We start from the raw sequence: 26,305 nt of genomic DNA on the forward strand, positions 1-26,305 counted from the left end.
TCATGCCCCCCACACTTGCACAACCCCATCAGGGACAGTGGCCTCCAAGGCCTGCAGGAAGACAGGATGGCCCCTCCTGAGTCTGGGGCACAGTTACCCCTTCCTAGGAGGACCTGCGCGGCTCCGGGGCTGACCCATGGGTGCTTCCAGGGTTCACCCCTCAGTGCTGGGCATGGCTGGGGCGGGCGGGGGGTTCCCATCTGGGAAGGGTCCTTCCAGTCATCCATGGGACAAGGAATGTCCTAAGGCTTCTGGAACTCCCCCTTGTCCCCACCTGCCACTCACTGGCTGTGAGCCCTTGAGGTCACACTGCCTCTCTGGGTCCCACAAAGTGGCATGGATCCTTCCTGTGCCCACCGATGCCGCTGCCTTCTCTTTCCACGATTACTTGAGGCCATATGCTTAAAGGACCTCTCAGCAGCATTCCACCGGAGAGGAATGTGAGGGTGACGATCCTGCTTGGGACTCGGCTGCAGGGGGATCCACACATGGGCGCTGATGTTAGCCCTGCCCCCTAGCAAGTCCACGAGCTTTCCCGTGGGCCTCAGGGGCACAGCCCTCCACAGGCCAAACCCCTGCCAGGTGGCACCACTGCTGTCTGGGGACCAACACAGGGAATTCCACGTGTAAAGTCCAGGCCTTGGGACGGAGACAGCTGTGTCTGGGGACCGCACTGGCCAGACACTTGGTGATAAATATTTGCTGGCCTGGACTCTTCTTCACAGAGAATGTGACAGAAACAGCCCAGCTGTCCCACTGCCTGCAAGATGAGGGATGCGGGGACGTGCAGGAGGCAGCTTGGGGAACGGTGGCGGGGCAGCAGGAGGGCGGACTCAGTGTCAAGGTCAGGATGCACCGAGTCTACTGTGCAGCACATGCTCTGAGCCACTCTTATTTCCTCTGAGTGAGGTGCAGCTGGCACCCAGGGAGCGGCACACATCTTAAATCTTTGCCGGGTGAGCTCCGAGCACGGGCAGGCCCAGGAGCCCTTCGCGTCGAAGCGTGGCCGTTCCAAGCCCCGGAAGCCGTCTCTGCTGCACAGGGACTGCCGTCTGTGCTGGTGTGCGCCCCAGGGTGAGTCCTGCCTGCCCTTGAGATTCACGTAGACAGCATCATGCCGACCTCCTCCTGCCCTGCAGCCCGCGTGCGAGATCATCCCTGGCGTGTGTGGTGAGCACCCCCTGAAGGGACACGCCATCCGTGGCCCGTGGCCTGTCGCCCACTGCCCTGCTGATGGGAATGTGGGCTGTGTCCAGTCTGGGCTCCCAGGAAGGCCTTTGTGTGTCTTTTGCTTAGTGTCTGTGTGTTTCTGCTGAGAGTGGGGTTTCTGGGTGATGACGGAGGCGTGTCTGGAGTTTTCCACGGTGGCCGTGCATTCCACGGGCCTCCAGTTGTGCGGGGAGGTACAGCGGCTGTGAGCATCTGGCCAGCACACCCTGGTGTCCCCAGCACACTGCCGACGGCGCGCGTCCCCGGTTGAGGTGGCATCCGCACGTGCTCCTCCGTGTTAGTTCAAGTCCTTGCCCTCTTGTCCTCCGGGTTCGGCGTTTCCTTGCTGGTCTGTAAGCCGTCTTCGTGTGATCCGGACACTGCCGGTGGGGGGGCCCTGTGGACGGCAGGTGCCCACCCAGCTGCACCTGGGCTTGCTCCCCTGCCCTTGAGAGCGTCTTCTGAGAAAGAGAAGTGTGTCATTTTAGTGAAGACCACTTTGTCAGCCTTTCTCTTATGAAGAGCGTGTGTAGGGCTGTGGCAGGGTCTGCAGCCATCATTCTGAGTGTGAATCTGTGCTCTGTGGCTTTGGGGCCATGGAGGGGTCCCCTCAGCCCCAGGGGGATCCACTGCACTCGGGGTGAAATTCAGGGGACCTGGTCAGTCCCTGCCAGCTGGGCAGAAAGGCCCTTGAGTGACCCCAATGACAGGCAGTTGACCTATGGGGGTCCCAGCTGCCTGGGCCATGGTGACACCTGTGCGCCTTCAGCCAGCACAGACTGGATTTTTGGGGGGAGGCAGAAGCAGCCACAGGGAGCAGGTGGCCTGAGGGGAGGCCTGAGGCTACAGGGCCCAAAGCTGGGCACCGCCCCCAGCCCGCCCATCACAGGACAGCGCCGGTGGACCCCATTTGTCCATTGCCTGGAAGGAATCGGGCGTGTTCTTGTCTGCACCCTGACATGCAGCCCTCCAGAGCCACTGCGTGCCTGGGATGGGGCTGTGTGGGTGAGGAGCCTGGCACGGGGTGGCTGAAAGGGTGCTGGGGAGAGGAAGGTGGCTCAAAGTCCGTTGTTCCCGTGCTTCCTGAAACGTTGGCTGCCCGACGGTCAGGGCTGAACCTCACCGCCCAACCAGGACCACAGCACCATGGGCGGCGAGCCGGCCGCACACAGCTGGAGGGGGTCATGGTGCAGCCAAGGCAGCACCAGAGCTTTCCAAAGGGTGTGTGTAACCTCGGCGTCACCCGGGCAGGGATGTGTGCATGCCTGCGGCGTCCCCTGGGAGCTGGGGCCCTAGCGGGTGTCTGGGTGCTGCTGTGCGGGGTGGGGTCACGGGGTCCTCGCCTTTAACGAGTGCTGGCCCTGATGAGCAAGTCCGGAAAACTCACCCCAAAAGGGCTCTGGGAAAAAGCGGCGGTAACCGAGGCCGGGCTTTGCAGTCCAGGTTCCCAGCTGCATGTTTAGAAAACGCAGGGGAGGTTGTGCAGGTGCTTCTCTGATCCCACCAGAAAGCTGTAAAATGCAAAGCTGATGGCAGAACTCAGCCTTCCAGCTCTGCAAAAGCGACTCCGGCCCCTGCCTGTGTCGGCTCTCATCAGGAGGGCTTCGAGCTGCTGCAGACTGAGGGTGTGCACACCAGATGCGGGGCCACAAAACGAGGCAGGGCCCTCCTTTCGGGAGCAGTCGTCTGTGCCCCTCCCTCTCCCCCAGAACATTCCTCTGGGGAGGTCTGGCTCTGGGTGCTCAGTGTGGGTTGTGAGCCCCTCCCGCCGGGAGGCTGATGTCAGCGCCAGCTCTGCCTCTCCCCCCAGCCAGCCCAGAAGTTCAGCGAGACACCCCCACACCTCCCACAGCCTTGGAAGAAGCCACCAGAAACAACCTTGGTACCTGCAAGGCTGCGGGGCCAGCACATTTGATGTTATGAGCACAGCTGTTTACTGTTGTCTGGGTCCCCCACACTGTCTGATTTTTAATGGGTTCCATTAGAAATGGGTGAGACCAGGCTCTCTGAGGCCTATGTCAGGTCCAGGCTTTCTCCTTCCTCCTGGACTCATTCGAATTTCCTGGCAAGAGGCATCCCCCGGTCTAGAAAGGGGAAACTTCCCAAGACCTTTCACGCCCAAGGACGGCTTTGGCGGCCTTCGCATTTGGCCAACAGCTCATCTGTGTCTGGCGAGGGCGCGAGTCTGGGTCACACCTGTTTTTGGAGAATCCCTGGCGCTGCTGCCAGGAAGACTCTTCTGCCGGGTCTGGATGGCTGCCAGGCCTGCCCACGATGTTCTCAGATCGCACTGAAATGTTTCCCAGCGTGGGATCTTCTTATCTCTCTGTTCAAGGGGCTGAGGCCCACCGACTCCCCCTCATGTAACCGCCCAATGGGTTCACCTTGCCTGCTGCCCAGACAGAGCTGATGGATCAAGACAGGGGAATTACAGTGGAGAAAGAGTGACTCACGCAGAGCTGGCTGTGCAGGAGACCGGAGTTTTACTGTCACTCAAATCAGGGGAATCGCAATGGGGAAAGAGGGATTCACGCAGAGCTGGCTGTGCGGGAGACCGGAGTTTTACTGTCACTCAAATCAGGGGAATCACAATAGGGAAAGAGGGATTCACGCAGAGCTGGCTGTGCGGGAGACCGGAGTTTTATTATTACTGAAATCAGTCTCCCCACACATTTGGGATCAGTTCTTTTTTTCTTTTTTTGAGACAGAGTCTCACTCTATCCCCCAGGCTGGAGTGCAGTGGCGCGATCTCAGCTCACTGCAAGCTCCGCCTCCCGGGTTCACGCCGTTCTCCTGCCTCAGCCTCCCGAGTAGCTGGGACTTCAGGCACCTGCCACCATGCCCGGCTAATTTTTTTGTGTGTATTTTTAGTAGAGATGGGGTTTCACCGTGTTAGCCAGGATGGTCTCGATCTCCTGACCTCGTGATCCACCCGCCTCAGCCTTCCAAAGTGCTGGGATTATAGGCGTGAGCCACCCCGCCCGGCAGGGATCAGTTTTTAAGGACAGCTTAGTGGGTGAGGAAGCCAGTGAGCCAGGAGTGCTGATTGGTCAGGTCAGAGATGAACTCATAGGGAATTGAAGCTGTCCTTTTGTGCGGAGTCAGTTCCTGGTGGGGGTCCCAAGATCAGATGAGCCAGTCTATTGATCTGAGTGGTGCCAGCTGATCCATCTAGCGCAACAGAGGTCTGCAAAACATCTCAAGCATGGATTTTAGGAGCAGTTGAGGGAGGGTCAGAATCTTGTAGCCTCCAGCTGCATGACTCCTAAACCACAATTTCTTTAATCTTGTGGCTAATTTGTTAATCCTACAAAGGCAGTCTAGCCCTCAGGCAAGAAGGAGGTTTATTTTAACTATAAACTAAGTTCCTCCCAAAGTTAGTTCAGCCTACGCCCAGGAAGGAACAAGGACAGCTTGGAGGTCAGAACCAAGATGGAGTCAGGTCGGAACCCTTCCACCAACGGTGATAATTTTGCAAACTTGGCTTCACTAGTTGCTTCGTTGCTTCATCTCGGGCTGGTAGGAACCCCTTCCCTGGCTGCCTCCCCAGCGAAGGCTGCACCCCCACCCCCGCAGACCAGGCCCAGCTCACCCCAGCCTGCTCAGCAGCCCCTCGCAGTACGCCCCCCACCAGCCCCCCAGCCCATCCCCGCGGCTCTGGGGTTTAAGCAGGACCCTCCGCGGCTCTGAGACAGAGCCAGCAAATCCCTGATCTCATGATGTTGCCGGGGTCGGGGGCGGCATCCATGAGGGTTGGCCTCGTCTTCCAAACCCAGCTCTTTATGACGTCTGAGAGAGGATTGGCCACATCGTGTCCTGGGCTCTGCTTCCGTTTCTGAAGGGCTGCGTGTCTGCCAGGTTGGGAGGTTTTGAGCCCATCTGGACCCTGGCATGGCCTTTCCCCCTGAGCCGACAGCAAACATTTGCCCAAGGTTCACGGGAAAGAAGTCACCCGTGGAGCAGGAACGAGAGCAGGCTGGGGGTGGGTGGGCTTCTGGGCAGCTTGGACTTCAGAGGAGATATGAACCTTCCCTGTGTCCGCAACTCACGGGCGTCCGTGTGAGATTCTGAGTGACATTATGTGAGTTACACTTTGAGAGAAGGAAAGCCACACACGTGGTCTAAAAATCCTGGAGCCTCCTGAGTGAGGGGCAGAGTGTGTCGGCCTCATCCACGGAATCTTCCAGAGGGAACTTGAGCGAAGACTCAGTGTCCGTGAATTACAGGTCTGAGAGCTTTGTCGCTCAAGCTTGACCTTCTGTTGGCGTCACTTACAGTCTCAGACACAGACGGTCTCCGAGGAGTTCTGTGGGAGAGGAGGCCCCTTCTATTCCCAGATTCGGCTCCATGGGATGTACCCCTGCCCAGCAGGCACAGGACCCGGGGAAGGCTCAGAACCCCACATACCTGGCCACTGTGCAGACAGGCTCCCCAGCGCCAGGCCAGGCCCACCATCCACCAGGCCCAGGGGCCCCACCCTGGGCGAGCCAGGGATCAGTGGGGCAGGGGGGGAGTGCAGCTTGCGGTGCCTGCCTGGGAAGAGCCTGGCATTGTTTGCAGAACCCTTGGGACAGGGCTGCTTCTTCAGGGGAGATGCGGCCGTGGGCCTGGGGCTGTGGCTGGGGTCTTCTGTCATCCCTGCGTACCACAGCTCCCTTCGAGCCCCCACAGGTGGTGGTGGATGTGGGGCTTTAGGGCCACCCTGGCCATGGGCAGAATTCTCGGCCCTGGTGGGACTCCTGGGCAGGGAGAGTGCGGGTCCCACAGTGGCTGGAGCCTCTGTTTCCTCCACTGATGTCCACATACCCCACCCTGCCAGGAGAGGCTCACCACACTTAAAAAAAAAAGCTTGTTTTTTAAAAACAACTTTAGCCTTGGGTAACTGGGGCTTCCCTTCCCTCTCCTCCCTTCCCACCTCTTTTCTTTCCCTCCCCTCTCCTCCCTTCCCACCTCTTTTCTTTCCCTCCCCTCTTCCCCTGATTCTCCTTCCTCCCCTGTCTCTTCTGCTCTGCCCTACTCCCTCTCTCCCCCTACTCACCATGGGTGCCAGGCCAACAGGCAAGAACCTGGGTGGGTGCCCAGCCCTGCCAGGCAGAAGGCGGGTGGCTTTCTGGTGAGAAGGAGTATGGGGCCTCCAGGGCCGGCCTCCTCCAGGTGTCCCCTTCCCTGGACACGGAGCTCTCCACGGACACTCTGCCTGCCAGCCCCATCTGCATCCTTCAGCCCTGGAGGTGCGCCCTGCCTGATACCCGACAGCAGGTTCCCAGCCCAGAAGGATGCAGATGGCGCACCAGGAGATGAGCCCCCCACCCTAACAGGAAAGCAGAAGTGGACTGGGGGGACCCACGGACTTGGGGAGAAGCTCCGTGGGCAGAGGCACACAGACACCTGGAGGCAGCCTGCGTCTGGTGAGAGCCCTCCCAGGCCACAGCCCTGATTCCAAGCCGTGGGCACGAGCGTCCTCCTGGCTTGGAAGCTGGCATTGGGTGTCCGTCCTAATCAATTAGAAACTCCACCCCAGGGTGGCAGGCAGCAGGGACTGTTCCGAGAATCTACACACAGAATGTAACCACCATCGGCTACACTTTCGCACTAAATCCCAGGGTTCCCCTGGCTGTGCCCTGCACACGGCCGAGAGGCCATCGCAGATGACCAGGCTCACATCATAAGGATGCGAGATTGCATTTGAAGAGGCTCCCCTGGGCAAAGCTGGACACCGATGCTTGGAAAGGGCACTAATGGTGATCGACTGAGACCCACCAATGTGTTTCATCAGCGATGTACAAATATACTTGGGAGATTGTCGGGAACCAATTCACCGTTGTGAAAACCGACAAATGAGGGAGAGGCACCCTTGCCCTGCCTTTCCTGTGGGCACCATTATCCAGACTGCCAGATGGACAAGATGAGCCTCTCCCTCCAGTGAATTCATGACGAAGCCACCACGCACTGGAAAATCACCATTTTGCTCCATGAATCTGTCGATTCAGACATCAAGCACCAACGACTGCGGACGGAGGAGCTACCACCAGACAGTGCGTGGCTCCCTCTGCAAGCCCCCGGCCTTGCCAGGGGACTGGACCCGGATCCCAGCAGGCCCCTGGCTCCAGGTGCCCACTTCCAGGAGACGCAGAGGCCTGCACCGAAAGATGCAGCTCCAACCCAGGCCTCGGGTACCTCCACGTGTCCGAGGGCCACTTCCTACAACAGGTGCCGGGGACAGAAAAGGACAGAGGGATGGAGGTGGGTAGGAAGAGAGCACTGAAAGTCACACAACGCACATTTAACCCCAGGCTGCCGTGTGGGAGGATACACGTGGACATGGAAACCCACAGAGCGAAGGGAGGAGCCACCAGACCCCTAGGGATGGGCTACTGATGGGATGGGAGGGGCCTGCAGCAGCTTCTGGGCTCTGGCAAGGGTCTCTGTCTTGACCCGCAGGTGCTTACAGGGTGCTGATCCCTGTCGTGACTCACCTGATTAGAATGCAAAAGGCAGACCTCACTCCCCACCCGAGGTCTCCCATAAGTAAGATCTAAGATTTAAACAAGAGAAGCCACCTGCCTCCTGCCTGGCAGGGCTGGGCACCCACCCAGGTGCTTCAGCCATGGCCGCTGGTCCTAGTCAAGATTTTGTAATCACAGAGAAGACCACCCTGGGAGCTGCCACAGGACCCTAAACTCCTGGGCCTCAGTTTCCTCCTCTGTAAAATGAAGCTGATGAGTCCTGAGTCCAGGAGCTGGCCCTGGCCACAGACCCTCCAAACCAGCTCCTCTGAAGGTCCACAGCCAGCACGTGGCGGGCAGCCAGCCCTGGGGTCCTGGGGTGTGAAGCAGAGCTTGGATGTGCGACGGGAGCCCTGCACATCTGTTGCTCCTGCTGGCATCACTTGGGAAGGCCTCATGCCCACCCTGAGCTCTGTCCAACCCTCAGGAATAGTGCTGGGTGGCGACTAGGGTTGAATGTACAGAAGCCCCTGCTGGGGTGACTGAGGAGAGGGTTTACCCAGCACCCTAAGTGTGAACCCTATAATTGACCCCATTGGGCACTTCTGTGCCCACCCCCTGGATCTTTTCAGCAAAGCCAGCCCCCCTCATAAGGATGCCTGGGAACTATTTTATCTTCTGGGGAGGTGATGGTTTCCTACCTTCCAACCCACTGACCCAGGGAGGCAGCTGACCTAGCACCATCCACAGCCCTGAGCTCCCTTTGGTGGGAGGTGGGGTGAGAGTGTAGAGCAGGCACAGCTCCAGACACTCAGGCCAGAGGAATCCCCACCTCTGCAAGGGCTGGTGCTGGATGGGCGACGTTCCAGGAGGGTCCCAGGCCTACAGCTTCTGCCCAGAAGAGTTCATGGGGCAAAGGGGTAGAACCCTGGGCCACCCCAGGGCATGACTGGCTTTACTGGAAATGGCTGGAGAGGTTGGGCTTGCGTTCCTTGAACCCACAGAGCCCCGTGATCCCACAGCCCGGAGGCCATCACTCCCCTCCAGCTGCCTTTTAGGGTTAGACAGGCATGCTGCTAAAACATGGCCAGGCCATACCCATTTTCCACGTGACAAGAGGCTGTGGCCGTGTTTGCCCACACCACCTGTGTTTCTGCTTTGTTGTCGTACAGCAGTTGTGGGTGATTAGGAATAAAGGCTGACTCATTGCACCTGTGTGCCATAGCATTTTAGCCCAATTCCCCATTGACGGACATCTGATTGTTCCGTTTTTCATGAGTCATTTGTTGAGAAATGTGCCAGGTGCTGGCCGGTGGTATCCTGGTGTCTGCCTGGTGGGTTCTGGGACTCCACCTTCCCTGCATCACCCTGTGAGCTTCTGGAACATTTCCCAAGGAGGGAAGGGAGGGTTCCAGGGCAGGGGCCGCGGGGCACTCCTGGGGCAGGTGTGGAGGAGACTGGGGTCTTCGTGGGTGGTATTTGTCATGGGGGGGGACTCCCTCTACTGGGTTAGGTCCCTAAACTGGAGCTGGAGCAAGCTCCGGAGGACCCCACCCCCAGGCTATCCAAGGCTCCTTCCGCTGGAGTTGCCTTCGCAGCCAGGTTGGGCTAGCCAGGAGCCAGGCTAGGAGCCCAGGGTCTGAGCGGGTGTTGACAACCTGGGGTGGGTGGGCAAACTGTGTGGGAGGTGGGTGCTGGAGGATGGCAGGGGGGACAGGAGGGGGAAGCAGGAGGGGCAGGGGGCTGGAGCAGGAAAGCGGGGGTCAAACAGGAGGGGGTGCGGGAGGGGGCGCAGAAGGAGGAGGGGCCCAGCAGGAGGGGGTGCAGAAAGGGCAGGGGTTCCAGCAGGAGGGGGTTCATAGGGGCAGGGGGTGCAGGAGGGGTGGGGGGGTTCATAGGGGCAGGGGGTGCAGGAGGGGTGGGGGGGTTCAGGAGGGGTGAGGGGTTCCAGCAGAAGGGCGTGCAGGAGGGGCAGGGGGCTGGAGCAGGAGTGGGGGGTCGGGGAAGGGGACAAGAGGGGAGGCGGGGAGGGGGGCAAGCAGGAGGGGGGAGGGGAGGGCGGGGAGTTCCAGCAGGAGGGGCAGGGGGCTGGAGCAGGAGGGGGTGCAGGAGACTGAGCGGGGATTCGCGGGCTCTGCGATGGTCGGGGGCGCAGGCAGCGAAAGCCCCGCGTCCCGGGTCGGGGCGGTCAGACGGACGCAGCCTGGGTTGGGGTCCCTGCAGGAAGTCGCCTGGCCCAGCTCCGCCGCGGGCCAACTTTTCGTGGGGCCGCAGGGCAAGCAGGTGAAGTCACGTGGCCCGGGCGGGGCGGGGCGGTCGGGGCGGGTCGGTCGGACCCCGCCCCTGCCTCCAAGTCCCGTGGCGTCGGCGGGAGCGGCGCAGCGCGGGCCGGGCCGGGACAGGGACTGTGGGTTGCAGGCGGCCATGCCCACCAACTTCACCGTGGTGCCCGTGGAGGCTCACGCCGACGGCGGCGGGGACGAGACTGCCGAGCGGACGGAGGCTCCGGGCACCCCCGAGGGCCCCGAGCCCGAGCGCCCCAGCCCGGGTGAGCGCGGCCGCACCTGGCCGGACAAAGGCCGAGCGCCCCGAGCGCCGGTCTGGGCCCGGCATCCGGGAGCGGAGGCGGGCGGCGGGGCCGGGGGTACAGGAGGCGCCCCTTCCCGCGCCCCCACCGCCTGTTCTCGGTCCCCCACCCCACGTTAGTGGCAGCGCTAGGGGGCGAGGGGCCCTGCCCAGGCTCCCGGTACCGTCAGCTCGGGTGGGACCGGGGGCAGAGGTGTGGACGCCGCTGCTGGTAGCCATGGAAACGGGGACGGGCTGGAGCGCGCCTCCGGAGGGAGCCCGGGCCCCTGGGTGGTCCCTAGTGGGACAGGGGTGGCGGTGGAGACCCGGGCGGTTGGGGAGCCGGGGCGTCCTGCGTCCCCCGCGCTCTCTCCCTGCGCCGCGGCCGTCCGGTAACACTAGCCCGGGCCGGCCTGTCCTGCCCCCGCCTGACCCTGGAGGAGCCGCCCAGCCCCCAGCGGCGGAACAGGAAGGACTGCGCCCTGGCTGGGGAGGGGGCAGCCACCGGGGCCTTGCTCAGGCCGCGTCCTCCGTGTTCCCGTCCCCCGTTCCGGGAATCTGGAGGTTTCTAGCACTTTCACTTTCTCTAGGGGTGGGGATGGGGCTGGGGAGAGAATCCCCCAGCCCTGTTCCCTCCATCCTGGCTCCAAATCCCAGTTACTCCCCGGATTTCAGCCCCCTCTAGAAACCGGAGGCTCTTAGGCCCTTCCATCCGGAGTCTCTGAGAAGGTGTCCGGACTCAGTCCAGCCCCCACCCCGCGTGCTGGCAGTGCCCGCATGTGCCCGGGTCTTATGCAGTGGGTGGCAGCCTCCCTGCTCCCTGGCAGTGGAAGGAAGGTGAGGTCTGTCCAGGGACAAGTCCGGCGCCAGACCCCAGATCCTTCCTAACCCACCATCCCGGGCAGGAAAGGCCAGACATCCCCTCCAGGCAGTTTAGGAACCCGGGGACACGGGTGGGGACCCACCGTGAAGGCACTGGCCTGGTGGCCTGGGGTGTGTCATCAGGGTCCCCGTGGCGGGCGAAGAGTGGTCTCAGCTTCCTCTGCACAGAGGCCAGCCCAGATCTTGGAGGTGGTCAGGCGGGGCGCCAGGCTCAACACCAGGTGAAGTGCTAACTAAGCAGGGTCCATCAGTCCAAGCCCCTTCTCTCCGGTCACCACCGCGGAGGCAGGAAGCACCAAGGAGGGTGGGCCCTGGCGTGGTCTTTCTGTGTGAGCTTTGTAGCAACGCCCCCAGAACGCACTCAGAAGGAGCCTCTTTTTGCCTGGCCGGCCCCTTCTCAAGGCTGATCAGGTTCGCTTTTGTCTCTAGGCTGTAAGTGTCATTTGCTTTTAAGCCAGAGGGAATTTTGTGCTTGTTCGTTTTCTTGTCTCTTCTACTCTCAAGGCTGTTGAGCAGTGCCCTGGGCCTGTGTCTGCCCAGCAGGCAGTGGCCCTGGCCGAGCGCTGCCCATGTCGCTGCCCGCGCACTCAGGTCCTGCTACGGGCGTGTCAGGAGGCTTCCTGGGCTTCATGAAATTGAGAACGGGAGGGCATGGGCCAGGTGTGGGCTTCTGGACACTTTTGAGGGTGGCCCTGTGGTGTGAGCTGAACTTGGGAGATTTCTCCGAACTGGCAGAGAACTTGCACCTGGGGCTTTTGTGCTGGACCCGCTTCCTACTTCCACAGAAAGGGCCCAGTGCCCAGCCACTGCCAGGCTGTAACGGGCACGCAGCTGCCCTTCGGAATCCACTTGATCACATCCTGATCTTCAGCCCACAGAGGTGCGGCGAGGAGTCCCGTGATGGGCACGGAGCCTGGGGGAGGAGGCACAGGCTTTGCTTTTTGGTGGTGGTTGGGGGGCGGGGGTCCTGCAGAAGCCGGAGCCCCTCCCAAAGGCCTGCTGTGTGGGGTCCACACCACAAGGTCACAGGCCAGGTCCAAAACTGTCCGGCCACAGAGTTACCAGCACCCAAGCTCTTCCTGACTCCATTGCTGTTCCCCTGAACGGTCTGTGGAGGTACTGGAGCTTCTGGGCTGGCGCCTGGGTGACGGTGAAGCAAGTTTGGGGGGCCTGGTGGGCTGATCCTAGGCACTGCCAGGTGGGCGTGGAGAGGGCGTCCTGAGCCACCCCAACTTGAGGAGCAGGGGCCTTGGTGTCCCCAGCCTGGGTTGGGGGGTTCTGGGGAAAGAGGGGTAGATGCTGCTGCCCAGGCTGCCTGGCTCGACCCAGAGCCCAGCAAGGCCGCGTCTGCCCAGCCTGGCTCCAGGGGCCTTCTGTCCCCGACCCCTGCAGCTTCCCTGCTGCTTCTGGTAGAGCCTCTGCGGGAGGCGTCCTGTCCCGGGGATGGGCACTGTGCCCTCAGCACTTCTTGGGACCGAGCTTTTATTCTTGGTTTTATTTTTATGTGAAATACCTCGTCTTGAAATGAGAAGGACGTGTTAGCCCTCAGTTTCTCAGTGGGGTGGTTTTTTGAGAGTAGGAGGTGGGAGGACACTGCTGGGGGCCGGCTGCGTCTCGTCCGACTTCAGGGTAGAGTGGGTTTTGTAACTGACTTGGGGGAGCCCACCCTTCCTCCATGACCACGTCAGGGTAGACTCACTCCTTCCCAGGTTGTAGGGGTGCGTCCAGAGGCCTCGGAGACCTGGGAGGGGTGGGAAGGGAGGGCTGGCCAGTGCCCCGGCCTGTCTGGAAGGTGCAGCGTGCAGAGCCTCCATCAAGGTCCCACAGGCCCTGGCCACCCACTGTCTAGGAGGGACTTCCACTCGTCTGGGGCTCCCTGGGCTGGGAGAGGGTGGGTCCTGCCTTGTACCCCCAGGTCTCCCACCCTCAGCTGGGGCTCTCCCAGGTTTGCCGGGAGCTTCTTCCTGGCTTGGGCGCCACTTCCCTCTTTGGGTTCCATTTCTGAGATTTTCCACTGTGGCTGAGCTCGTGTCGGTTGTCCAGGGGCGGTCCTGCCTCCCTCTGCCCCTGGCCGCTGACAGAGGCCCGGTTGCGTGGTCAGCGGCCTGCCCGTCCCTCCTGCTCCAAATACCTCCCGTGTCCGTGTTGGGAGCCCCCTCCCAAAATCTGAGGACAGCTAGAGCTGCCGCTTTGTCCTGGGCCGTCCTCGCCTGTCGGGTGCTGGGTGCCATGCTCTGCACTGCCCTTGGGAATGGCGAGACGGTGCACACCGGTCGTGCTGATCTGGGGTCCCCTTTGGGGATGCAGGGACTTGGGGGATCACGCATTAGATAGGGGGACCACACACAGAGCGTCCAGGTTCTGTCCTGCCGAGTAGGGACAGAGAGCTCTCGTTGTGCCCAGATTTCAGGAGGGCGTTCCCGACACGGACATGGGAGGCAGTCGGAGCAGGAGGGACAGGCAGGCCGTCGACCCCGCGGCTGTGCCCGGGAGCCCCTGCAGCAGCTGGGCACCGCGTTGCGGGAACGGAAGGTCATGGGTATGTGGTGAGCAGGCAGGGAGGCTACAAGACATGCATTTTGTGTATCGAGTTCCCTTTTTAAAACCAAAGGAAACAAGATACACAGGAACGCCGTGGCTGCTGGGCATCCAGGCCGGGGCCTGTGCTTCCTCCTGCGCCAGACATACTCCTAGGCTGTCTCCCGGCAAGAGGCTCTCCTTAGCAGGCATGCGGTAAAGCATGGTGCTTTAGGTCAGCTGTCCAGGTCCATGTGTGCGGGCACCTATGTGCCTTGTGAGTGTGCAGGTGTATCCATGTGTGAGCCATGTGCTTGCACTGTCTATATGTGCACATATATGTACACGCGTGTGCATACATGTGTGTACTGTGCTCTTGCACGGCTGTGTGCTGTGGGCATGCTCACGTGTGTGTGTGTGTGTGTGTGTGTGTGTGTGTGTGTGTGTGTGTGTGTATATGCTGTGGCAGGTAGAGAGGGGCTGGGGCTTTCTCCGCAGCAGAGGGTCACGCAGTGTTGGGTGTTGGATATCCGTTCCCTCCCCCTGGTCTAGGCCCGTCAGTGAGTGGTCAGGGGCTCCCTCTCCTGGTGTGGCCTCGTGTTCAGGTCTGAACCTGCTCCTGGGCCTCTGATCATATGAGGAGACCTTTGCCTCGTGGACTCAGGTTCATGGTTTCCTCTTCTGCAAAGCTCCCCAGGCCTCTCTGAGTGGGCGAGGCCAAACGGATTCCACGGTGGTTTTCTGTCTAGCGTTGGACACCAGATCCCCTTCTTAAAGTACGTGGCTTTCTCAGTGCCTCTCCTGTGGTCTGGATGGCTGTCGGGAAGGTGGTGCCAAGGGGAGGGCCAGGTGCTCAGGCCTGGGTGCAGGGCGGCTGGTCGGGGCTGAAGCCACACAGGTTTGCTGGGGATCGGTGAATGTCGGAGACCTTGCCAGATGGTGGCTGAAGTCAAGCAGAGGCACCTGAGGGACCCTGAGGGTGAGTTGGGGGCTGTCCTTCCCTCATGCCTGGCAGTGAGTGGGCCGTGGAGTGAAGCCACCTCTGTCAGGGCCTCTGCCCTTTGGACGTGGGGCCACGTCCTACACAGCTCCCTGGACCTGACCCAGGGATTCCCAGATGGCCCAGGCTCCTGCATGGGGGATGGGTGGCCTTTGTAAATCACAGAAAGCGACCCAGGTGGGCCTCAATCACTTGAGAGGTTTATTTGCCGAGGTTAAGGATACGCCTAACACAGAACCACGGGAAACTCCTGTGGTCCGGCTTTTCTTCTCAAAGAAGGCTGAGAACTTGAATATTCAGAGAGTAAAGCGTGAGTATTAGGGGAAGAAAGAAAGAGAAAGAAGAGGGAGGGCAGATAAGAGGCAGGCAGCGTTTGACCAGCGTTCACTGAACTGGTGTGTTACACATGGGGGTAAAGGAAGAACCCCTCACGGCTCATGCTCAGTGACTCTGCACATTTACCTTCGACACAATCAATACGGGGTGGGCGAAGCAGCCAGGACACAGTCAATACGGGGTGGGCGAAGCAGTCAGGTGTGCGTTTGCCTCCGGCGAGCAGAGCAGCGACTCCTGGTTCTGTCCTTGGTCCCACACCCGTGAGGATGAGCTGTCGTTTCCACCGTCAGGGTGAGTTTCATCGCGACTGCTTTAGCGTAAGGATCCTGTAGGTCCTAAAATGTGAGGGAGGCCTGCAGCTTTCTACACAGGAAGACAACGGAAGGCAGCTTGCGTGACCCGGTTCCCAGCCTGACTCTTGCCTGTGGCTTAGTGTGTTTGGGTCCTGAGATCCTGTTTTCCTTTCATACCTTGGACCAGGGAGCCTTCCCAGGGCTGCCGTCCTTGGGCACTGCAGACACATCCCGACGTGGCACCGCTGGGCACAGCACTGGGAGTGGAGGTCAGCCCAGGGTGACGCCCCAGCTGTGAAGGGCACGAGTGGAGCCGACACCCCAGTGATGGATGTCCTCTGTGAGGCCAGCTGGCTGCCCGGAGGGCTCTCCTGTTACCATCCCTGTTGGAATATGAATTTTCTTTTTCTTTTTTTTTTTTTTGAGACAGAGTTCACTCTGTCACCCAGGCTGGAGTGCAGTGGCACAGACTCAGCTCACTGCAACCTCTGCCTCCCAGGTTCAAGCGATTCTCGTGCCTCAGCCTCCCGAGTAGCTGGGACCACAGGCACGCACCACCGCGCCTGGCTAAGTTTTATATTTTTAGTGCAGATGGGGTTTTGCCACGTTGGCCAAGCTGGTTTTGAACTCCTGGCCTCTAGTGGTCTGCCCACTTCGGCCTCCCGGAGTGCTGGGATTACAGGAGTGAGCCACCATATCTGGCCAGAATATGAATTTTCTAAGCTGTGCCTTAGACCAAGGTCTGGAGGGCAAAGTTTGATGTTTGATGTTAAGTATTAACCACAGTTCCTGGCTGGGTGCTTTTGATTTCAACCGGCTCCATCAGCTCAGTGTTTCTGAGGGTGGATCCCAGAGTCATTTTGTGACGGCCGTGTGGTGAGTGGGGCAGGAGTCCCTGGGTGCTGGGGAGTGTGAGGCCCACCAGGGGCCTTGAGGGGCAGACCTCCCCCTCCCCCTGTGGGGCATGGGAACCCCGTGGAGCCCAGTGGGGCTGGGCGTGGACGGCATTCAGGAGTGGACCAGCTGGTCTTCAGGGCAGTGGGCTGGGCTGGGGGCGTCTGGGGCCTGGTGAGCAGCTGGCTGGGGGCCCTCCTGGTAACTGACATGGGGGGCTGGTCTCCTTTGGCCTTCCTTCTCAGATGCTGGGGAAGTGCTGCCCAGGGACAAGGGCAGAACACAAAAGGTTAATACCTTTCCTTTATGAAGAAGGGGGAAACTCCCTTTTGGGGGCAGAGGCCTGTTCTGTGCAGATAAACCTCTGGCTTCAGCGCAGCAGCCTGAACGATGAGCTCCTGAACGATGAGCTGCCTGGCTGGCCATGCTGTCCAGGCCCTGCCTCTTCCCCTGTTTGTGGCCGCTGACTCCCCAAGGGTCCTGGAGCCTCTGGCCGGGAGTGCCGGGGGGCAGGCCCACGGCAGGGTCCCCTTTGGCTGGTGGGTGACTGCAGGACCTCATCCCTGCGGGGAGGGTCCTTTTGGCTGGTGGGCGACTGCAGGACCTCATCCCTGCGGGGAGGGTCCCCTTTGGCTGGTTGGGTGACTGCAGGACCTCACCCCTGCGGGGAGGGGCGTGTGCTGCCGTTGCAGGGGTCTCGGGGTCTGAGTGGTGCTTGGGGCCCTGGGCTGTGACGTGGGCCCCCATCCTGCCAGCCCGTGCCTGTTTCCGCTCTCCCCTTGGGCGGTGTCTTTTTGAGGAAACAGTTGTGGGGAGGAGAGTGCTGCTTCTGAATCACGTGTGGACCTGGGGTGGTTTGTTTCCTGCGTTCTGGGGTTTTCTTGGGCAGCACCCCACACGCACCGCCCTGGTGGGCCTCGGCTCTGTGGGGAGTGGTTCTGGGGTCTGGGATGAGAGTGGGCCCCGCCCAGGCCTGTGTTGACCCCTGGAGTCAGATTGCCATCCACTGTGCTGGTTACAGTGGCTCTGGGAAGTTAGGGGGCTGGGACCTGAGCCCAAGGCTGGCCATGGATAGCCGCACGCAGCATGCCCGTGTGCTTGGTTGGCGTGCCTGGTTTGTGTGTCTGCCATGGCCTGGAGCTGTCCTCATGGTGGGGTAGCCCCGCTGGCCCTCCCAGCGTTCGTGTCCATTTAAGTCCCGGGCACAGGGGATGTCCACCTTGCAGACGTGCAGCCGGGAGGAGGTTGTTAAAGTGATGCTTGAACATTCGCTCTGTGCCTCAGTTTCCCTTGGCAGGAGCCAGCCTGTCACGAGGGTGGCGGTGGCTGTGACCTCTCATCTCCTTGGCTCTGTCTGCAGACCTCTGGCGCCAGCGGGTCGGGCCTGGGCTTTCAGGGAGGCTCAGAGACGCCCTGGGCAGTCACTGGGGAGGGATTGAGTGGAGTGGAAATCGGAGGAGGGAAGTGCGCCAGGCCAGGCCCCTCCTGGGTCCCCTCCATGCCGCCAAGGGTCCCCGACCGCAGCCCAGAGGGAGCCTGTAACAGGAGCCGCCCTGGGAGGGCCTGGCAGGTGCGCTGGGGGCCCTGCCTCTCCCGCCTTCCTTCATCTCTGCTCCTGCAGGCTGCCTGGGCCCCGAGTCTCTGGAACTAGGGGACCCCACGGCCCCTCCATGGCTCAGACGTCACTCTGGCTGCTGAGGGAGGAGGCTGGACCAGGACCAGCAAACAGCCACGTGACAGAGGGTTTGGGAAGTGAGTTCACCCGAGGCCACCTTCCCGCGAGCAGGCGTGTCCTTTAGATGGAAGGGCTGTAGTCCCAGTGCATGCCTGTGTCCTGGGCACCCCGCCCCGTGGGTCGTGCAGTCTGGGGGCCGTAGCCCCTGGGACTTTGTGCAGATGTGTGTGCTGCAGGTATGTGTGTGTGTACACGTGTATGTGCGGGTGTTGGTGTGTGTATGTGACTGCGGGTATGGGTATGCACATGTGAGGACAGGTGGGTATGCAGGTTTGCGAGGTGAGTGTTGTGTGTATGAACGAGGGGGGAAGCGTGTGAGTATGGGTATGGAGAGTGTCTTCCGTGTGAGCAAGTTTGCGTGTGCACGTGGAAGTGCCTGTCTGTGCATGTGTACACATGCATGTCTCTGTGCATGTGAGTGTATGTTTTGTGTGGCGTGTGTTCATGTGTGTCTGGCCATAGCTTGCCAAGACCTTCCAGCCAGGCTTCCTTGCTTCCAGTGCCTCTGACGGTGAGCTGGGATCTCCCGGTGCTCTCCTGGTTTACAGGATACTGGCGGTGGTGTCTGCACAGACTGTTGGATGAGGTCCCTTCGGGAATGGGTGATGAAGGGCCTGTTTTTCCCTCAGAAGGCAGCGCTGCTTTAGCCAGAAACTTGTGCTGGAAGCCTGAGAGCTTGCCTGAAGCCCCCCGTGTCCCAGCCTGAACACTGGGCCATTCTCATCCTGTGCCCCTTGAGAGCCTCAGTTTCTAGATTTTAGGGGCCACACAGCACAAACTGTGAGGGGCAGAGGGAGGGCAAGGGCCAGGGGTCGTCAGCTGGCGTTCGGATCCTGGAACCTAAACACACTTTATTTCAGTGCCCGGCACCTTCACAGGGAGCCCAGCCTCCAGGCAGTGGGGTTGGGAGTGTTCCTGGGTCCGCGCCTTCACAGGGAACTCAGCCTCCAGGCAGTGGGGTTGGGTGGGGGGTGTTCCTGGGTCCATTCAGTCTCGGGCTGTCCCCAGAGGCCACGTGGGCTGATGCCACTGGGTCACCAGGTGGGACTCATTCTGCTGCAGGTGCCCCTGTGGCTCCAGGGGAGGGTGGCCCGCTGGACCCAGGGGACACACAGAGCCAGGCCTGAGAACCTCCTCAAGTGCAGGGAGCCGGGAAGCCTGGACTTGCTTGTCCCCTGCCCCAGGCCCAGCGCCTCTCTGTGTGCACAGGTCCGGTGCCACCCGCCACTGCTCTGCAGGGCTGGGTAGCTGGACGGACCACCCACGCTGGAGGGCAGGAAGGGGCGGAGGCTGTCGGACCTGGCTTCAGCTTCACGGCCCCTCCTGCCTGTCAGCTGCTTCCGGCTGAGGCTGAGTCTAAGAGGACGTTCCTAGAGCCCTTTGCGGAGAAGGCTGTAAAATCCCAAAACGCGGGAGGAAGAGGGGGAGGGATGAGCCACTGAGAAAGGGAGGAGGTTGTGCCTGGAGATAGGGAGGCTGATGGAGGCGTTGTGATCTCAGAGGGGATTAGGGCCGATTAGGGAGGTGAGCCAGCTTCTCCCTGCAGAAACTACCCATGAACGCACTTCCCAGGCCTGGATCGGGATGGGTCAGGGATCTGACACGCAGACTCTCATTGCCTCTCTGGCTGGAGGGGCTGCCCCTCCTCTGGCTGGGACACTCGTGTGTCTGGTCTTTGCCCTTCCACCTGCAGCCGCCTCCTTCCCTCTCGGGGTGGGGACACAGCCTGGTTGGACAAGCCCAGGAGGCTGCTCCCCAAGGGCCCAGCCCATCAGGATCTGCTTACTGACCACAGGGTCTGCATTCACTTTGTTGATAAGGTGTCGGGAAAACTAACCTGGAGTGAAAAACAGACCGGAGGTTGCCTCTGTGGCTGGGGGGCTTGGCAGGGAGGGAGCTGGGGAAGTGGTGGGAGGCTCTTGGTAGGTCCGGTGAGCAGGGGCAGGCCTTTGTTAATGCTCAGCAGATAGACGTTCTCTTGCCCAGGCGGCTGCAGCCAGAGAAAACTCAGCAAAGCGGCTCCGGAGGGCCACAAGGCTGCTCAGTGTCGGGGGTGGAGGGGGGTCGGGGCGGTGGTGGCCACTGTGTGCCATGACATGCATCAGACCAGGGCTGTGTGGGGCGGATCTGTGCATGGACAGCTGGCACCCGTAGGGCTGCACAGGGTGTCTGCCCACTTGCTTACCTGGGGTCGTTTTTATAATAAAATGAAGAGGTAGAAAAAATAAGACGAGAAAAAACTGACTTGTGGCCAGTTCTCCAGGCCAGGGCTTGACCTCGCCGCCTTCATGGCTGAGGAGGAGGGCAGCATTGGTCAGCCTGGTGTCGCTGGTTCTCCACCAGCGGCTGTCGGCCTTTGCTGGCTATTGGGAGGGCTCCTCCAAGGTCTCAGGGACCCACCAGAGGCTGTGGTTCTGGGGCCTGGACCCAGGTCGGGCCTGCTGGCCAGACGCTGTCAGTCCCGGGCACGTCTGCTTAGGGCAGGTCCTGTTGAGACCCTGGCCCCTGGGGATAGGTCAGCCTGGTGCATGGGGTTCATGAAGGCACCAGACAAGCTGTGAGCAGAGCTGCTGCTGGAACTGCTTTAAACCTGGAGGGATGGGCACCGGTGACAGTGACCGAGGCCCTGTCCCAGTGCAGGTGGGCAGGGCAGTCCACCCAGTGCCAGCTGCTTAGGGCCGCTCGGGGCAGGTGAGCGAGGAGGGGCCTCTGGGGAGAGGGCGCTGAAACAGGCTGTTCCCAGGTACGAGGCGGGCGGAGGCCGGGGCTGTTCCCAGAGCTGGGAAGATGTTGGGATGGACGGAGCAGGAGGGCAGCGCACACAGCTGTGGGGGAGCTGGCCACGGGTTGCGGGGCTCAGCTCGTCGAGGGCTCCTGGTGGGCGGTCACCATGCGGAGCCACATCCCTGCAGGCTCATGTTTCACCGCCTCTTCCCGGGTGTGCTTTTCTGTCCCAGGACACGTCCGGGATCCAACGTGACAGACACCAAGTTCCCACACCGCCTCGGGCTCCTCTTGGCTGTGACGGTTTCTCGGACTTTCTTTTTTTGACGACTGTGGCAGTTTTGGGGAGTCCTGGTCCGTTTTAGAGAACGCCCCTCAGTTGGGAGGTGTCTGGTGTTTTCTCTCGTGGTTAGCCTGCGGCTGAGTGTTTCAGGGAGGAAGACCCCAGAGGACAGGCGCCCTCCCTGCATGCGGCGTCTGGGCACACGCGTCAACAGCACTTGGTGCGGTCTCCCCGAGGGCGCCGTCTTCCTCCTCTGTTACCCACGAGCGCAGTTCACCTTCCTTTCCCGCCCCAGCCAGCTTCTGGACCCTCGTTTGGTTTTGGTTCCCACTGTCGGATCCGCAGATGGGCTTGCCTTTGGGGCCTGCTGTGCTGTGGAGTAACTTGGGGCACCTGGGGGCTGCTGTGAGACCATCGAGCGTTTGAAAGGCTGTGGAAAGATAGACGACAGGTGGCTGCAGGGTGGCCCAGGGGCCAGGCGGCCTTTACATGGGCTTCTTTCCCAGTGACTCTGGCCGGGTCCTGTGGATTTTTAATTCCGACGGCGTGTCTGCAGAATGAAGCACCGTACAAGCCTCGTCAGGCAGCGCAGAGGGTACCAGCCCCTGCTGTCCCGGTGCTGCCCGAGGGTGAGGGACATTCGTGGATGATTCATGGGCTTCGTGAGCTATTTGCAGACACCCGCCTGAGTCTCCTTTAAGGGGAAATTCCTGAGCGGCTGCCTCGCTCTTCTCTTCCGAGGCGTGTGGGAGCCCAGCCCGGCCAGGTAGGAGGAGAGGGTTGAAATGCCATGCCTTCTTCTTCTCGCCCTGGATGCTACCGGCTGAAGTAGCCTCCTTTTAAAGCCTTATTAGTCACTTTTTTTCAGTGATAACAGGAACTGGCATGTGCCGTCAGGTTGCGAAGTGGGGCGGGCCAGGCCTGGGGGACCCTGGAATTCCCCTCCGCACTCCTGCCCCCCACGCCCGCCAGAGGGGACCGTGGTGTTTGTGAAGGGGCCGTTCCTATCGCTGGTTTTAAGGTGTCCCGAGTTTTGCTGCACTTGGTTTTGGGGAGACCATGAGCTTGGCACAAACTGAGATTCCCGACTCAGCCTTTCTAAGCTGTGGTGGGCAGGCCACGGCTGTGATGTACAATGTGAAAGGAGTCGGCCTTTACAGGGCTTCTGTGAGGTGAGTTCAGCATTTCAGCCCTTAAATGTGGAGATAAGTCAGAAACGGGTTTGTCTTCGGGAGGAGGGAGGGGAGGCGAGTTTTGTGGAGGTCGGTACCATGGCTCATTCTGTGTCCTGGCCGGAACTGGGATCAATCCTCTGACCCACTGAGGATGCCTGCCTTCCCCCAGAGGAGGTGGACTGGGTCGGGCCCTGCCGTCCCCTGGAGGAGGTGGACTGGGTCGGGGCTGGGTTGATGTCCGTGCCCCAGAGGAGGTGGACTGGGTCGGGCCCTGTTGTCCCCTGGAGGAGGTGGACTGGGTCGGGGCTGGGTTGATGTCTGTGCCCCAGAGGAGGTGGACCGGGTCGGGCCCTGCTGTCCCCCGGAGGAGGTGGACTGGGTCGGGGCTGGGTTGATGTCTGTCCCCCAGAGGAGGTGGACCGGGTGGGGTTCTGCCTTCCCCCAGAGGAGGTGGACTGGGTCGGGCCCTGCTGTCCCCCGGAGGAGGTGGACTGGGTCGGGGCTGGGTTGATGTCTGTCCCCCAGAGGAGGTGGACCGGGTCGGGTTTTGCCGTCCCCCAGAGGAGGTGGACCGGGTCGGGGCTGGGTTGATGTCTGTGCCCCAGAGGAGGTGGACCGGGTCGGGTTCTGCCGTCCACCGGAGGAGGTGGACCGTGTCGGGGTTGGGTTGATGTCTGTACCCCGCTCCTGCCTCAGGGCATGTGGTATCTGGGTGCTGCTCTTTGGCCCATGGGGTGGGGTTTGGCTGGGGAGACCTGATCTGGGTTGTTGGGCCATCCCTTGTCCCCGCTTCACCCTGCTTGGCAGAGGCCACTGGTGCATGGCGCCTGGGCAGGGGCACCACCGGGACCTGCCCTGAGGGTTAGACACTGTGGGCCACCTGGCAAGGACCCTGCCCATCTCACCTTCCTGCACCGCACGCCCAGGCTTTCCCCTGTGTCCGTTTGTCCTCTCAGCCTTCCGGTCATCATGAATGTGCAGAATGACAAGGGAGGAGGTGCTATCCCAGGCGAGTGGCTCTATCCCCAAAACACAGGCAGGGCTCGGCCAGAGGAAAACTCACTGCCCTTCACAGCAGCCAGGACTGCCGACGTCCAAGTCCAGGCCAGGGAGCGCAAGGGACGCGGCTGGGTGTGCAGAGGGTTAGAAGGGGGCTGGGCGTGCAGAGGGTTAGAGGGGTGGCTGGGTGTGCAGAAGGTTAGAGAGGGCATTGGATTTTTAACGAAGGGTCTCTTGACTGGGATGGCATTGAGCCCATGACGTCCCCGGGACGCACTCTTGGTTCAGGTCTGACCTGGCTGTTTTAACCAGATAGAAACGTTTGTGCGTCTCCCAAGTGGGCACTTCCATCCTGCTGAGAGCACGCTTGCCGTGGCCTCCGTAGAGACCAAGCGACACTCTTCTCAAGAAAGTGAGGGGAGATGCATTCTCTTTAAAGGCTTGAGGGTTGTAATCATGCTCTGAGGCTGCTTTTGGTGACAACATGCTGGTGGCTGAGCACACGCTCACATGTTCAGTGCAGCCCCCACCTGGGAGGGCCAGCCACACCCCGCTGTTCTGTGTTCTGTCCCCCTTTTCTGTGCGTCCTCACGTTCTGGACTCATCGTCTCTGTTACTTTAATAAGCAGCAGAAGGACAGAGTCGTGCCTCGCTGGCCCCACGCGCAGGGCTTTGTCGTGAGGCCGCTGGCGCACAGCCCTGCACAGTCAGACGCAGGGATCTCGGGTGTGACCCTGTGGTGGTTACATCGTTATGTTTTCTAAGTTTAATGAATTTCTCGATATTAATCCAACTTGAGCAAGTTGTTTCTAGTGCTTTTTTCCAACTGCATAGGTTGCCTGTGGGGAGCTTGTGTGTGTGTTTTTCGGGGTGTCCTTGGGGCCTGATAGGTGCTGCCATCTTCCCAAGTGGGCTGCGCAGAGGAGACGCTGCGGTGAGCAGGGGTTGCTTCTGCTGGGAGTGTTGGAGGCGACGGGAAGGATGTTGGTCCCCTTGGTTTGAGCGAATGTGCTTGCTGTGTACACGTTTTTCCTACTTGCACAGTTCGTAGGAGTTCAGATAAACAGTGGTTGCTTGCTGAACGCAGACATAGTTACATGCTAAGACCCCAACCACCAGTAAACCTGTGCTTTCCAGAAGGGACGTAGGCCGGGCAGCGGAGCCCCAAGCTGCACTCCTGGTGGAGAAGGGCAGGCAGGGCTGAGCCTCCGGAGCCGCGCACCCTTCCTGTGGGGAAGAGAAACTTGAGCCCAAGCAGCTGTGACTTTGTCCAAGGTTGTCTGTGGGGTTGGCTGCGTGGGAGGGAGAACCTGAAACCCTCGTGTCTCTCCCTCCCTCCCTCCTTCCTTCCCTCCCTTCCTCCCTACCTCCTTTCTTCCTTCCCTTCCCCCCTCCCTCCTTTCCTCCCTTCCCCCCTCCCTCCTTTCTTCCTTCCCTCCTTCCCTCCCTCCCTCTAAGAATAGCTGCACCAGGCTCCTGGTCCTTCATCTTCCATTGACTCCAGAAAGAGTCGCCAGTCACCACTGATCTCTCTGTAAACAGTTGGCCGTTATGTCCAGAAAAAGGGCCTGAGCAGGAATCCACTGAAACCGTTGAAGAGGAGTGGGGAAGGGCCCTGGATGGGACTCATCTTGGAAAGACACCTATAATTGATGGGAAAGACATTTAGACATAATTTATTAGTTGAAAGTGTTTGTAATTTTTCTTTTAACCTGATTTCCATGTAACTTCAGATTTCAGAAAGGTTGCAAGACCAGTGTGGAGAACGCCCATCTGCCCTTGGCCTCCGTTGCCCAAATGCCCACCTCCTGCCGTGTTGGCTGTGTCCCTCCTGCCTCCTGCCCTGCCCCGGGTCTCCGTCTTTCACCCCCACGTTTGTTTCTGAACTGTTGGGAGTAAGCAGCTGATGTGGTGTCGCTCACAGGCGTATTTCCTAAAAGCAAGCACGTTTCTTTCAGAATCTCTGCAGTGCAGTCACCAGAATCAGGGAGTTAATGATCACACCCGAGAGATCTTTTTCAGATCTCACCAACCGGCCCAATCATGGTCTCTAGAAAAAGAAAGTCTGAGGTTGTGCGTACATTTGGCCGTCTCTGTCACCTGGAGCTTCCTCTGTGTTGTCTCCCTGACGTTTTTGAGGGGGTGGGGCCGCTGCTCCGTGGCACTGACCTCTCTGTGGTGTGCCCCATGATCTAGGCATCTGCAGTCACTCATGGTCGCACCGAGGACCTGCACACCCTGAGGGCTGTGCTTTCCGCCCCAGGCACCCTACTGGGAGCACGTGCTGCCCGCCTGCCCCCGGACGGCGATGCCCTCTTTGCTGGCATGGCTGGAACCCACCACTCCTGCGGCTGGTGCCTGTCAGCCAGCCAGGGTGGCTGCCAGTGGGCTCTGGCACATCTGAAATGTCCCATAGAGAATGCCCACCCTCCCAGCTGGGGTTGTTTGGCACAGTGATGAGGTCTTGGCTTGCCCTCCTCCGGCCACCTCGCATCCTGCCTTGACCGTTTCTTCTGCACCCTCAGGGTCCCGCACCATTCTGTGCAGGGCTAGGGTGGACTGGGAAGGATGGGCCGAGCACCCCTAGGAAGGGTCCTGGCTTGGTCGTTCCCAGTCTGGGGAGCTGGTGTGCAGCACATGGGGCAGAGGGCCCTGAGGGCCCTGGGGTGCACGGGTGGCTGTGGGTTTGATGCTTCAGCTCCTCACCGTGCCTGGCTGGGGCATGTGCATTTGCAGACCCTGTTCTCCTGGCCATGGGCTGCTCAGGGGTCCTGGGCAGGCTGTGGTCTCTGCAGTGGCCTGTGCCGAGTTCCTTGTGTTGCTGTGACAGTCCCCCAGGTCAGGCGATTCATGAAGACAGAAACTTCTCAGAGTTCTTGAGGCTGAAAGTCTTAGACCAAGGCCTGGGCAGGTTTGGGGTCTGGCGAGGGCCCTAGGTTCCCTGCTGTGTCCTCCCATGGAGGGTGGGAGGGCGAGAGCTCTGCTGCTGAGGCCTGGGTGTAGGGACTCTCATCCCCTTCCACACCTCACCACCTCCTACCGGCCCCACCTCCTACGGACCCCGCCTCCTACAGACCCCGCCTCCTACCGTCCCCGCCTCCTACCGTCCCCGCCTTCTACCGGCCCCGCCCCCTACGGACCCCACCCCCTACCGGCCCCACCTCCTACCGGCCCCACCTCCTACCGGCCCCACCTCCTACCGGCCCCACCTCCTACCGACCCCACCCCCTACGGGCCCCGCCTCCTA

General features: G+C 60.8%; 1 protein-coding gene and 1 long non-coding RNA gene across 3 annotated transcripts in view; one reads left to right on the forward strand and one right to left on the reverse strand.

Annotated features, from left to right (window-relative positions):
• Positions 1-9,991: 9,991 nt before the first annotated feature.
• LOC101128467 (solute carrier family 12 member 7) overlaps positions 9,992-26,305 on the forward strand; it is a 57,912-nt gene continuing 41,598 nt past the window's right edge. The window contains exon 1 of one of the 2 annotated variants that reach the window (XM_055367745.2): positions 9,992-10,203. In XM_055367745.2, the coding sequence (XP_055223720.2) occupies positions 10,080-10,203 (124 nt within the window). In that variant the 5' untranslated portion in view covers positions 9,992-10,079. The remainder of the gene's footprint in view (positions 10,204-26,305) is intronic. The other variant, XM_055367744.2, reaches the window with a different exon arrangement.
• On the reverse strand, positions 24,510-26,096 carry LOC129528095 (uncharacterized). Its single transcript, XR_008673291.2, has 3 exons — positions 25,765-26,096; positions 24,864-24,991; positions 24,510-24,701 (listed from the first exon to the last, which is right to left on the reverse strand). It is a non-coding gene; the product is annotated as an uncharacterized lncRNA (long non-coding RNA).

This window comes from Gorilla gorilla, chromosome 19 (genome assembly GCF_029281585.2).
Source record: "Gorilla gorilla gorilla isolate KB3781 chromosome 19, NHGRI_mGorGor1-v2.1_pri, whole genome shotgun sequence".
Classification (NCBI taxonomy): domain Eukaryota; kingdom Metazoa; phylum Chordata; class Mammalia; order Primates; family Hominidae; genus Gorilla; species Gorilla gorilla.